The sequence below is a fragment of the Cannabis sativa genome, chromosome 7, assembly GCF_029168945.1.
Source record: "Cannabis sativa cultivar Pink pepper isolate KNU-18-1 chromosome 7, ASM2916894v1, whole genome shotgun sequence".
Lineage (NCBI taxonomy): Eukaryota > Viridiplantae > Streptophyta > Magnoliopsida > Rosales > Cannabaceae > Cannabis > Cannabis sativa.
The window spans coordinates 54,979,840-54,993,188 of NC_083607.1; the positions used below are offsets into that span (position 1 = coordinate 54,979,840).

The 13,349-nt window shown below is 30.5% G+C and overlaps 2 protein-coding genes across 7 annotated transcripts; both read right to left on the reverse strand.

Annotated features, from left to right (window-relative positions):
* Positions 1 to 5,289: 5,289 nt before the first annotated feature.
* LOC115697764 (hydroxymethylglutaryl-CoA lyase, mitochondrial-like) lies at positions 5,290 to 7,829 on the reverse strand. 3 transcript variants are annotated; one of them, XR_009688841.1, is made up of 5 exons: positions 7,386 to 7,802; positions 6,862 to 6,977; positions 6,360 to 6,588; positions 6,023 to 6,115; positions 5,290 to 5,671 (listed from the first exon to the last, which is right to left on the reverse strand). XR_009688841.1 is itself a non-coding variant. In XM_030624889.2 (5 exons), the coding sequence occupies exons 1-4, from the start codon at positions 7,346 to 7,348 to the stop codon at positions 6,063 to 6,065; spliced, it is 468 nt and encodes a 155-aa protein (XP_030480749.1). In that variant the 5' UTR covers positions 7,349 to 7,829; the 3' UTR covers positions 5,290 to 5,671; positions 6,023 to 6,062. The 3 variants fall into 3 exon arrangements, 2 of the variants coding, with proteins under 2 accessions (XP_030480749.1, XP_030480748.1); XM_030624889.2 differs by having other exon boundaries at positions 6,396 to 6,588; positions 7,243 to 7,829; XM_030624888.2 differs by having other exon boundaries at positions 6,396 to 6,588; positions 7,386 to 7,801.
* Positions 7,830 to 9,550: 1,721 nt separating this feature from the next.
* On the reverse strand, positions 9,551 to 12,299 carry LOC115696974 (hydroxymethylglutaryl-CoA lyase, mitochondrial-like). 4 transcript variants are annotated; one of them, XR_009688842.1, is made up of 5 exons: positions 11,880 to 12,299; positions 11,356 to 11,471; positions 10,854 to 11,082; positions 10,517 to 10,609; positions 9,551 to 10,165 (listed from the first exon to the last, which is right to left on the reverse strand). XR_009688842.1 is itself a non-coding variant. In XM_030623869.2 (5 exons), exons 1-4 carry the CDS (start codon positions 12,190 to 12,192, stop codon positions 10,557 to 10,559), a joined length of 675 nt encoding a protein of 224 aa, XP_030479729.2. In that variant the 5' UTR covers positions 12,193 to 12,298; the 3' UTR covers positions 9,551 to 10,165; positions 10,517 to 10,556. The 4 variants fall into 4 exon arrangements, 3 of the variants coding, with proteins under 3 accessions (XP_030479729.2, XP_030479731.2, XP_060974952.1); XM_030623869.2 differs by having other exon boundaries at positions 10,890 to 11,082; positions 11,880 to 12,298; XM_030623871.2 differs by having other exon boundaries at positions 10,890 to 11,082; positions 11,737 to 12,283.
* Between the last annotated feature and the right edge of the window lie 1,050 nt (positions 12,300 to 13,349).

Genomic DNA, 13,349 nt, shown 5'->3' on the forward strand with positions numbered 1-13,349 from the left:
ATAAATACAAAATCAGAACTTTAATTTATTACAAAATTTCTTGTAAAAAATGTGATTTGAATTCAAACCGATTAGATATTATCATATTATACGATTAAATAGATATGTTATAGTTCATTTAAAAAAGATAGATATGTGATAATGCTATAGGTTATTATATTTGGTGAAAAGATACTTTAAATATCAACCTAAAAAATTACTTCGAACTTCATATATTTATACTAGGATTATAATTATATATATGGTTATATTTATTGAACACTGTCTCTTATTAATTAAAAGCTGTCTCAACCAAATTAACCAAAGTAGTGATATCTTATTAATTTCTATATATAATGATGATTGTTTTCAGCATTATTATTTGTCGCACCAAATTAATAATGTATGTATCAAAGGTAATCTCTTTTTGCAGCAATTATATAATTCATAGTTATACTAAAGGACATCAACAAAAGAAATATCATCACGAAGAATTAGATGTTATGGTAGCTTATTTTAATCTATGTCGCAAGTTGATGGATTTCATCAACTTGATCATAGAAGAAGAAGATCAAGATATTGGTGTGTCAATAATTAGAGTTGGCCAAGTCTTTGGACTATTCAAATTAATTCTTGATGAAGAATTAAGAGAGCTAGATAATAATGTTAAGGTGGTTGATAAGGTGTTGTTGGTATTGAATGACTTGATCAAAATTAAAAAAGTAAACCCTATTTATAGTGTGACCGTTGCTTGTGAATTTACTCATCTTGTTTATAGATTTTGTTCACTAATTATGAATTTGGAAGAAATTGCCAAGCGCATTGATGATGGTGATGATGATGATTCGATTGCTTTTGATCTTCGTAGATGGAACCAAAAATTGGATTGGATTTGGAAAAAGATCGAGAATCTTCAGAGGATTAAAATACATACAAGTCTAAATCTAAAATAGATAAATTGTATTGTTTCAATTTAGTTTGTTTTTTATTCAACTTTATATAAATCTTTGGGTAGTAATTTCTTTTTTGAATTTAATGACCAAAATCTTTATTGATGAAAAGTGTGAGAAGTATATTGGTCACCATAATACAAGAAAGAAAATTTTTCCAACTATGTAATTGCATTTTTTATCTGTATTATACATTTAATAAAGTAAAATGCAACAAAATCACACATACACTCAATAAGATCAGATAATAAGGATTTAAAATTCTTAAAACACAACCAGAAAAAGAAAGAGTAGTAGAGTTATATCCACTAGAAAGTCAAGCTCTATGAATTCAAAGAAGAAAGGCTAGCTGACAAGAAAGCATCTCTGTTACACAAAGCGGAAAAGGAACTTTCATTTTAGACCAAATTAAAAATAAGCGATATACATACTCTGCAAAAACCACTTTTCTTCAAGATATAATTCTTTACTTGAACCTCATCATAATCTTAATCAAGATCATCAAGAAAATATTAGGTCAATTTTCTTGCCTATGATCACTCATACTCTGTAAAAACCACATTTTCAATTCAAATTTCAGATTATTGGAGAATATTGTCCCACGTGGATTAAATGTGAAAGTATTGAGCCATATATAAGAAACATGGGCTACTCCACTCATTGCCAATTGGTTTTGAGTTGGAACCCCATAATTCTCTACACAGATTCAAAAAAAATTAAAATTTGATCTAATCCAATACACTATCCAGAATGGACTTACTGTAAATTCAATGACTTGTATAGAGCTAGAAATTAGATCAAAAAGCCCAGCCTGAAAGCAACACAAGATGTTTACTTCCCATCATTATACAACCAATCATCTTGCTCTGGAATTGTCACCAACTCATCAAAAGAGGATCCACACTTTTCAGTTTCTACAAGAATGTTATGAAGATTAAGGCCCTGCACGCAAGAGAAATTTGAAATCATGTCTCCACTCCAATACAAACAAATTACAAATTTCACCAACGTTATGGGCAAATAATTGAATATTATCATTCATATTTATCTAGTTTTGTCTCTTAACTTGAGCGAAATGTGAAATTTTCAAACGAATATAATGTTCATAGTGCGTTTATGTTTGTTGGTATCCAGAAATCCCAAAAATAAATTATTATTTTCATTTATAATATTTTGAACGTTATAAATATGTTGTACAGAAAAATAATGAAATTGTTAGCCTAAGAATCCGCAAATGGTTCTTCTACAAATTAAAACTCATAAGAGTAAAGGGAATGGACATTGTTACAGGACCTGAGTTCCAAGGCGCTTGTTCAAGGCTTCATTACACATGTTAGCAGCATATGCAGGTTGCATTTGGTTCCAAACTGTCATAACAGATGCAACCTACAGTACAATAAATTCTACAATTAAAACTTACTAATCAAGAATTTTATGACTTTGAATCATGAACTTGAAGTTGAAACAAACACGAGAAAGGGAGCGAGGAACAATTTAATGATTGCTGGAACAAAGTTGGTGTTTATATGTTTGGGCAAGACAGTAACAAAGTAAAAGATTAAGTCAATACCCTTTCTAAGCATGTTTATTTGAATCATTATGTAAGTTACAATGTAGATAAAAAAGAACCGTGCAAGAATTAAAAGCAAATTTAAAAATATTTCAGTGTAAGAAAACCAATTTGGATATTGTGACATATGATGATTGGTACAAACTGTTCGAATTCAAAGTAAAATATGTAAATTTTTTATAAAATTGCACCAGTAATAACTTCTAAAAATAGAGTTTCAGTTTAGACATTTTACCATGAAAATAAGGCCAGCTAGCATGATTTTTTAATCACAAACAAGAAGACATCAACAAGTGGTGGTTTCAGAGATCCTACAAATTATTAATTTTTAAATAGCATGTTGTCAAGTTGTTGCAGTTGTGTAAAAAGGGATTTATATTATACAAACAGCATCATGAATGTTAGAAGAGGTAATTAACAAATTTACTATTCAACTAATTATCATGGTAATATGAAACACTCAAACTTCAAATGCTTTGTTAAGAGAATTGCTAAGTTAAGAGAATAAAGAGACGAAACTTACCAATTTCTAAGCCTTCTTTGGAATATCTTTTAGATCAGCAAGAAGATCCATCTGCCCCCTTTCAAAAAGCTCTTTGCCTGGTGGACCAGTTGCTAAAGACACAACAAAGAATTATACAAATATGCTCCCAAAAGAAAGGGTTAAATCATCATATAAAAGGGCAGCCAAGTGATGAATATTTTATCATGTCAGCAAAGATCAAAAGAAATAAAGACTACAAACAATTGATGAGAATTAGATAGAACAGAGCATGGAGGTAGACATTTTAACATGGAAATAAGGCCAGCCAGCATAGTTTTTTAATCCCAAACAAGAAGACATCATCATGTACGTGCATTTCCTCAGACCAATCTATAACCTAATTATCAAGAACACCCCATACACTGAACAATGAAGCTCAATCTGAAATTAAAATCTTACCGAACGACTTTGTTGTAGTTCGACCCACTCGCCTCGTCTAATTGACTGCTTATCGTACTAACCTTGAACGAATTGGACCAATCGTGCTCCATTGTATTGAAGAAATCGACTGCTCCAATAGGACCAACCTCACAACAATTCAATTTGAGGCTGAAAGAAATTCCAATCACAGAAATTTGAACAATTTGACTGCAATGACATTTCTATTTGAGCTTGCACAATATTGGATGTGTAGAAGAAATTCCAATCGCAGAAATTTGAAGAGCTTGATCGGAGGGGAAAAGTACCTGACGATTCATGAGATTGACGTAGTATTTTAGGGGTTTAAGTTATATTTATATTTATATATTGAATTAATAAATACAAAATCAGAACTTTAATTTATTACAAAATTTCTTGTAAAAAAATGTGATTTGAATTCAAACCGATTAGATATTATCATATTATACGATTAAATAGATATGTTATAGTTCATTAAAAAAAGATAGATATGTGATAATGCTATAGGTTATTATATTTGGTGAAAAGATACTTTAAATATCAACTTAAAAAATTACTTCGAACTTCATATACTTATATTAGGATTATAATTATATTTGTGGTTATATTTATTGAACACTGTCTCTTATTAATTAAAAGCTGTCTCAACCAAATTAACCAAAGTAGTGATATCTTATTAATTTCTATATATAATGATGATTGTTTTCAGCATTATTATTTGTCGCACCAAATTAATAATGTATATATCAAAGGTAATCTCTTTTTGCAGCAATTATATAATTCATAGTTATACTAAAGGACATCAACAAAAGAAATATCATCACGAAGAATTAGATGTTATGGTAGCTTATTTTAATCTATGTCGCAAGTTGATGGATTTCATCAACTTGATCATAGAAGAAGAAGATCAAGATATTGGTGTGTCAATAATTAGAGTTGGCCAAGTCTTTGGACTATTCAAATTAATTCTTGATGAAGAATTAAGAGAGCTAGATAATAATGTTAAGGTGGTTGATAAGGTGTTGTTGGTATTGAATGACTTGATCAAAATTAAAAAAGTAAACCCTATTTATAGTGTGACCGTTGCTTGTGAATTTACTCATCTTGTTTATAGATTTTGTTCACTAATTATGAATTTGGAAGAAATTGCCAAGCGCATTGATGATGGTGATGATGATGATTCAATTGCTTTTGATCTTCGTAGATGGAACCAAAAATTGGATTGGATTTGGAAAAAGATCGAGAATCTTCAGAGGATTAAAATACATACAAGTCTAAATCTAAAATAGATAAATTGTATTGTTTCAATTTAGTTTGTTTTTTATTCAACTTTATATAAATCTTTGGGTAGTAATTTCTTTTTTGAATTTAATGACCAAAATCTTTATTGATGAAAAGTGTGAGAAGTATATTGGTCACCATAATACAAGAAAGAAAATTTTTCCAACTATGTAATTGCATTTTTTATCTGTATTATACATTTAATAAAGTAAAATGCAACAAAATCACACATACACTCAATAAGATCAGATAATAAGGATTTAAAATTCTTAAAACACAACCAGAAAAAGAAAGAGTAGTAGAGTTATATCCACTAGAAAGTCAAGCTCTATGAATTCAAAGAAGAAAGGCTAGCTGACAAGAAAGCATCTCTGTTACACAAAGCGGAAAAGGAACTTTCATTTTAGACCAAATTAAAAATAAGCGATATACATACTCTGCAAAAACCACTTTTCTTCAAGATATAATTCTTTACTTGAACCTCATCATAATCTTAATCAAGATCATCAAGAAAATATTAGGTCAATTTTCTTGCCTATGATCATTCATACTCTGTAAAAACCACATTTTCAATTCAAATTTCAGATTATTGGAGAATATTGTCCCACGTGGATTAAATGTGAAAGTATTGAGCCATATATAAGAAACATGGGCTACTCCACTCATTGCCAATTGGTTTTGAGTTGGAACCCCATAATTCTCTACACAGATTCAAAAAAAAATTAAAATTTGATCCAATCCAATACACTATCTAGAATGGACTTACTGTAAATTCAATGACTTGTATAGAGCTAGAAATTAGATCAAAAAGCCCAGCCTGAAAGCAACACAAGATGTTTACTTCCCATCATTATACAACCAATCATCTTGCTCTGGAATTGTCACCAACTCATCAAAAGAGGATCCACACTTTTCAGTTTCTACAAGAATGTTATGAAGATTAAGGCCCTGCACGCAAGAGAAATTTGAAATCATGTCTCCACTCCAATACAAACAAATTACAAATTTCACCAACGTTATGGGCAAATAATTGAATATTATCATTCATATTTATCTAGTTTTGTCTCTTAACTTGAGCGAAATGTGAAATTTTCAAACGAATATAATGTTCATAGTGCGTTTATGTTTCTTGGTATCCAGAAATCCCAAAAATAAATTATTATTTTCATTTATAATATTTTGAACGTTATAAATATGTTGTACAGAAAAATAATGAAATTGTTAGCCTAAGAATCCGCAAATGGTTCTTCTACAAATTAAAACTCATAAGAGTAAAGGGAATGGACATTGTTACAGGACCTGAGTTCCAAGGCTCTTGTTCAAGGCTTCATTTCACATGTTAGCAGCATATGCAGGTTGCATTTGGTTCCAAACTGTCATAACAGATGCAACCTACAGTACAATAAATTCTACAATTAAAACTTACTAATCAAGAATTTTATAACTTTGAATCATGAACTTGAAGTTGAAACAAACACGAGAGAGGGAGCGAGGAACAATTTAATGATTGCTGGAACAAAGTTGGTGTTTATATGTTTGGGCAAGACAGTAACAAAGTAAAAAGATTAAGTCAATACCCTTTCTAAGCATGTTTATTTGAATCATTATGTAAGTTACAATGTAGATAAAAAAGAACCGTGCAAGAGGCATCAGGCAATGACAGTCTTTGAACCTGATGGGCGACTCAGCTGCTTGCTGATGAAATCCCCAGCCTTCATGAGCTTCGGAAGATCCACATTTGTCTTCACTCCAAGTCCATTGAGCATGTATACAACATCCTCGGTGGCAACATTTCCCGAAGCTCCTTTAGCATAAGGACAGCCACCTAAGCCCGATATGGAGGAATCGACAGTGCTAATTCCCATCTGTTATTTAAGAAACTCGATTCTATTAATTAAATTAATTGCTTCACAACTTCAAAAATATAATTTCAGTGGCAGCTTATTCTTCTTAATTGCACTTTGTTAAGATAGCACCACCAACTTATTATATCAAGACAAACAAACTAAGTTTTTTACTCCCAAGGCAGAAGGTGAAAACGGCAATGACATATTGGCTAAAGTTCATACATATGCATATAAAAATTAGGAAGCGTTGACTTTAAATCCAGTATAAGTTTGGAGTTTGAGAAGGCTTACTTGAAGGGACAGTAAAATGTTTGGCAGAGATTGCCCATAAGTGTCATGAAAGTGGACAGCCAACTTCTCAACAGGAGCAACAGCCATGACAGCCTCAAGCATTGGAACAACAGAACCTGTGTACGTCAGAACAGAGAAAATTAGATAGCACTTCGCCTAATAGAAGACAACTGTGTATATGGAGAATAAATATTTTGATATTTTCCATCTGCGATTCAAGAATAATTACCAAAATTTTAAAGAATCATTGCACAAGTCAAAACTCAAGTTTATTTTCTAATTGATTCAACTATGCATCCACAATTTGAGCTCTTATATAATTACATGCAAAATAAATTAACCAATGTCAGTGTAAGCACCAAAAAAAAAAAAAAGAGTTACCAGGTGTTCCAACTCCAATTGTGTCGCCAAGAGAAATTCCAATTGTGTTCCAACAAGGTTGGCGAAACACTATTAAGAAGCCAAATCGGTGGAAGTAGCTATTCATCGTTTTGGGATTGGGAGAGTGAAATGGAGAAGATTACCTCCACGATCTAGCAAAACGAAGGTCGGAAGAGCTCCAGGCTTGGATTGGAACGAAATCCCGAAGTCAGAAAACTCCTTACAACCCTTTTGATTATTTTTTGGGTACAAAACATTCCCAGCCATGCTACCACTATATTGAGGTATTCCAAAGTTTCCAATGGCGCTGTCATTTGTTCCCCTGATTCGGTCCGATGATGTTACCCTCAAGCTGTTCTTCTCCACCACAAATCTTCCATGAATTGAGATAGGTGCGAAAGACAGTAGCAGAAACCTTAGAAAGAGCCTCATCATCACTGATCTCTGAAGCTCCATTCACGGAGATGGATTTGAACGAAGAAATCGTCGTCTCTTTTCAGAATAGAAAATATTTAAGACTAAATGGAATTGAGATGCTAATAAGTCTAACAATTTGTTTCATTTTTTCTCCTAATTTTTAGCAAAATTGGTTATTTTTTATGAGTAATAAAATAATATTAATTATTTAAACTAACAAAAATCTCAATAATATTAATTTAATAAAAGATTGTTTAATTTTTTAGGTTTATTTATTAATAAGAGATAATATTTTAACGTTAATTTTAACATAATATTTTTTTATTTTTAAGGTATATAATAGACATATTTTATAATTATGTTATTTTTATTCTATACTAATTAAAAAAATCATTTTTACTATTCTTTTCTTATACTTATGTGTTCTTTACTGAGAGATGTGTAATATAGCGGAATGGTTCAGACGACGTACGTGATATATATCACATTTTTAACTGAAGTTGTTTAAAAATAAAATATTATATAATCTAGTTAATTAATAAAAAATGTCAAATAATTAGTTTGAAAATCTGAAAAACCTAAAATCTTAATACAATTTTAATTTAAAAATATTGTATTTATATTTATATATTGAATTAATAAATACAAAATCAGAACTTTAATTTATTACAAAATTTCTTGTAAAAAATGTGATTTGAATTCAAACCGATTAGATATTATCATATTATACGATTAAATAGATATGTTATAGTTCATTTAAAAAAGATAGATATGTGATAATGCTATAGGTTATTATATTTGGTGAAAAGATACTTTAAATATCAACCTAAAAAATTACTTCGAACTTCATATATTTATACTAGGATTATAATTATATATATGGTTATATTTATTGAACACTGTCTCTTATTAATTAAAAGCTGTCTCAACCAAATTAACCAAAGTAGTGATATCTTATTAATTTCTATATATAATGATGATTGTTTTCAGCATTATTATTTGTCGCACCAAATTAATAATGTATGTATCAAAGGTAATCTCTTTTTGCAGCAATTATATAATTCATAGTTATACTAAAGGACATCAACAAAAGAAATATCATCACGAAGAATTAGATGTTATGGTAGCTTATTTTAATCTATGTCGCAAGTTGATGGATTTCATCAACTTGATCATAGAAGAAGAAGATCAAGATATTGGTGTGTCAATAATTAGAGTTGGCCAAGTCTTTGGACTATTCAAATTAATTCTTGATGAAGAATTAAGAGAGCTAGATAATAATGTTAAGGTGGTTTATAAGGTGTTGTTGGTATTGAATGACTTGATCAAAATTAAAAAAGTAAACCCTATTTATAGTGTGACCGTTGCTTGTGAATTTACTCATCTTGTTTATAGATTTTGTTCACTAATTATGAATTTGGAAGAAATTGCCAAGCGCATTGATGATGGTGATGATGATGATTCAATTGCTTTTGATCTTCGTAGATGGAACCAAAAATTGGATTGGATTTGGAAAAAGATCGAGAATCTTCAGAGGATTAAAATACATACAAGTCTAAATCTAAAATAGATAAATTGTATTGTTTCAATTTAGTTTGTTTTTTATTCAACTTTATATAAATCTTTGGGTAGTAATTTCTTTTTTGAATTTAATGACCAAAATCTTTATTGATGAAAAGTGAGAAGTATATTGGTCACCATAATACAAGAAAGAAAATTATTCCAACTATGTAATTGCATTTTTTATCTGTATTATACATTTAATAAAGTAAAATGCCACAAAATCACACATACACTCAATAAGATCAGATAATAAGGATTTAAAATTCTTAAAACACAACCAGAAAAAGAAAGAGTAGTAGAGTTATATCCACTAGAAAGTCAAGCTCTATGAATTCAAAGAAGAAAGGCTAGCTGACAAGAAAGCATCTCTGTTACACAAAGCGGAAAAGGAACTTTCATTTTAGACCAAATTAAAAATAAGCGATATACATACTCTGCAAAAACCACTTTTCTTCAAGATATAATTCTTTACTTGAACCTCATCATAATCTTAATCAAGATCATCAAGAAAATATTAGGTCAATTTTCTTGCCTATGATCACTCATACTCTGTAAAAACCACATTTTCAATTCAAATTTCAGATTATTGAAGAATATTGTCCCACGTGGATAAATGTGAAAGTATTGAGCCATATATAAGAAACATGGGCTACTCCACTCATTGCCAATTGGTTTTGAGTTGGAACCCCATAATTCTCTACACAGATTCAAAAAAAATTAAAATTTGATCCAATCCAATACACTATCCAGGATGGACTTACTGTAAATTCAATGACTTGTATAGAGCCAGAAATTAGATCAAAAAGCCCAGCCTGAAAGCAACACAAGATGTTTACTTCCCATCATTATACAACCAATCATCTTGCTCTGGAATTGTCACCAACTCATCAAAAGAGGATCCACACTTTTCAGTTTCTACAAGAATGTTATGAAGATTAAGGCCCTGCACGCAAGAGAAATTTGAAATCATGTCTCCACTCCAATACAAACAAATTACAAATTTCACCAACGTTATGGGCAAATAATTGAATATTATCATTCATATTTATCTAGTTTTGTCTCTTAACTTGAGCGAAATGTGAAATTTTCAAACGAATATAATGTTCATAGTGCGTTTATGTTTCTTGGTATCCAGAAATCCCAAAAATAAATTATTATTTTCATTTATAATATTTTGAACGTTATAAATATGTTGTACAGAAAAATAATGAAATTGTTAGCCTAAGAATCCGCAAATGGTTCTTCTACAAATTAAAACTCATAAGAGTAAAGGGAATGGACATTGTTACAGGACCTGAGTTCCAAGGCTCTTGTTCAAGGCTTCATTTCACATGTTAGCAGCATATGCAGGTTGCATTTGGTTCCAAACTGTCATAACAGATGCAACCTACAGTACAATAAATTCTACAATTAAAACTTACTAATCAAGAATTTTATAACTTTGAATCATGAACTTGAAGTTGAAACAAACACGAGAGAGGGAGCGAGGAACAATTTAATGATTGCTGGAACAAAGTTGGTGTTTATATGTTTGGGCAAGACAGTAACAAAGTAAAAAGATTAAGTCAATACCCTTTCTAAGCATGTTTATTTGAATCATTATGTAAGTTACAATGTAGATAAAAAAGAACCGTGCAAGAGGCATCAGGCAATGACAGTCTTTGAACCTGATGGGCGACTCAGCTGCTTGCTGATGAAATCCCCAGCCTTCATGAGCTTCGGAAGATCCACATTTGTCTTCACTCCAAGTCCATTGAGCATGTATACAACATCCTCGGTGGCAACATTTCCCGAAGCTCCTTTAGCATAAGGACAGCCACCTAAGCCCGATATGGAGGAATCGACAGTGCTAATTCCCATCTGTTATTTAAGAAACTCGATTCTATTAATTAAATTAATTGCTTCACAACTTCAAAAATATAATTTCAGTGGCAGCTTATTCTTCTTAATTGCACTTTGTTAAGATAGCACCACCAACTTATTATATCAAGACAAACAAACTAAGTTTTTTACTCCCAAGGCAGAAGGTGAAAACGGCAATGACATATTGGCTAAAGTTCATACATATGCATATAAAAATTAGGAAGCGTTGACTTTAAATCCAGTATAAGTTTGGAGTTTGAGAAGGCTTACTTGAAGGGACAGTAAAATGTTTGGCAGAGATTGCCCATAAGTGTCATGAAAGTGGACAGCCAACTTCTCAACAGGAGCAACAGCCATGACAGCCTCAAGCATTGGAACAACAGAACCTGTGTACGTCAGAACAGAGAAAATTAGATAGCACTTCGCCTAATAGAAGACAACTGTGTATATGGAGAATAAATATTTTGATATTTTCCATCTGCGATTCAAGAATAATTACCAAAATTTTAAAGAATCATTGCACAAGTCAAAACTCAAGTTTATTTTCTAATTGATTCAACTATGCATCCACAATTTGAGCTCTTATATAATTACATGCAAAATAAATTAACCAATGTCAGTGTAAGCACCAAAAAAAAAAAAAAGAGTTACCAGGTGTTCCAACTCCAATTGTGTCGCCAAGAGAAATTCCAATTGTGTTCCAACAAGGTTGGCGAAACACTATTAAGAAGCCAAATCGGTGGAAGTAGCTATTCATCGTTTTGGGATTGGGAGAGTGAAATGGAGAAGATTACCTCCACGATCTAGCAAAACGAAGGTCGGAAGAGCTCCAGGCTTGGATTGGAACGAAATCCCGAAGTCAGAAAACTCCTTACAACCCTTTTGATTATTTTTTGGGTACAAAACATTCCCAGCCATGCTACCACTATATTGAGGTATTCCAAAGTTTCCAATGGCGCTGTCATTTGTTCCCCTGATTCGGTCCGATGATGTTACCCTCAAGCTGTTCTTCTCCACCACAAATCTTCCATGAATTGAGATAGGTGCGAAAGACAGTAGCAGAAACCTTAGAAAGAGCCTCATCATCACTGATCTCTGAAGCTCCATTCACGGAGATGGATTTGAACGAAGAAATCGTCGTCTCTTTTCAGAATAGAAAATATTTAAGACTAAATGGAATTGAGATGCTAATAAGTCTAACAATTTGTTTCATTTTTTCTCCTAATTTTTAGCAAAATTGGTTATTTTTGATGGACTTGTATCCTCTGTCAAAATTTGCTGTCTAATTTTCTGTCAAACCAATTAAAAAAAGCCATGTCATTTAATTAATTAACCTCAACAATTAATCATTTAAGAGCTTCCATTCCTTCCGTTACTGTTTTCTATTAATTAATATTATATATTCTAATGATTACTTACTATAATAAATGCTGAAATTTATTAACATATAGATCAGTTCTATAAGTAAAAGCTGAGAATTTTTCAAATATTTTCTCAAAAATAATTTGTATATCTAATTTGAAAAAAAAAATTATTAATTATACTTTTTATTAATAAAAACAACATATTATATATACATATATTAAATACATATATAATAATAATAATAATCTAAATAAACTTTACTCTAATTGTTTTTTTAGGGGAATTACTTCAAATACTGTTTTTTTAACTTTTTTTTTAATTTACAGTTTGAGTTTCCAAAGCGGTTGCAGCGCTAGTTGCAATAGGGGTTTCTATACGATTTTTTGTTGCAATTTAAATTGCAACGCTAGTTGCAATAAAAATTTCCATGTAAAATTCCGTAAAAATGTAAAAAAAAAATTGTTTTAAAGTGTAAAAATGAAATAGCTTTTTTTTTTTTTTTTAAGAATTACAATGTTTAATTTTACACATTGGAAAGTATGGTTTAATATTAATGTTTTAAAAATAAAAAATAAAATATTATCCTGAAACCAAAATATACATTTCTCAATATTGATCTCTTAAATTTTTTGATATTAATACAAGTGAATATCGATCAAAGCAAACTGATTTATAAAAAAGAAAATTAATTATGTCGATCAAAGTAAACCTATTTATAAAAAAAAAATAATAATTATGACGAACACTCTTGAGTGACATTCATTTGTGTTCGTCATAAAAAAGAAAACTAATAAGTAAATTAATTTATTTTGATCGACATTCACTTGTGTTCATCTTACACATTTACAATCTTCTTAAATTAGTTGGCGAAAAATCGCATCAACAACTTTAATATTAGC

What these genes read in the sequence shown, in the direction of transcription:
- LOC115697764 (XM_030624888.2), bottom strand. Translation starts at nt 7,698, where the DNA reads ATGGAGCTTCAGAGATCAGTGATGATGAGGCTCTTTCTAAGGTTTCTG. An exon ending in ACATTTTACTGTCCCTTCAA is followed by an intron (nt 6,589 to 6,861) that starts GTAAGCCTTCTC and finishes CTTAAATAACAG; the next exon opens with ATGGGAATTAGCACTGTCGA. An exon ending in GCAGCTGAGTCGCCCATCAG is followed by an intron (nt 6,116 to 6,395) that starts GTTCAAAGACTG and finishes ATTGTACTGTAG; the next exon opens with GTTGCATCTGTTATGACAGT.
- LOC115696974 (XM_030623869.2), bottom strand. Translation starts at nt 12,192, where the DNA reads ATGGAGCTTCAGAGATCAGTGATGATGAGGCTCTTTCTAAGGTTTCTG. An exon ending in ACATTTTACTGTCCCTTCAA is followed by an intron (nt 11,083 to 11,355) that starts GTAAGCCTTCTC and finishes CTTAAATAACAG; the next exon opens with ATGGGAATTAGCACTGTCGA. An exon ending in GCAGCTGAGTCGCCCATCAG is followed by an intron (nt 10,610 to 10,889) that starts GTTCAAAGACTG and finishes ATTGTACTGTAG; the next exon opens with GTTGCATCTGTTATGACAGT.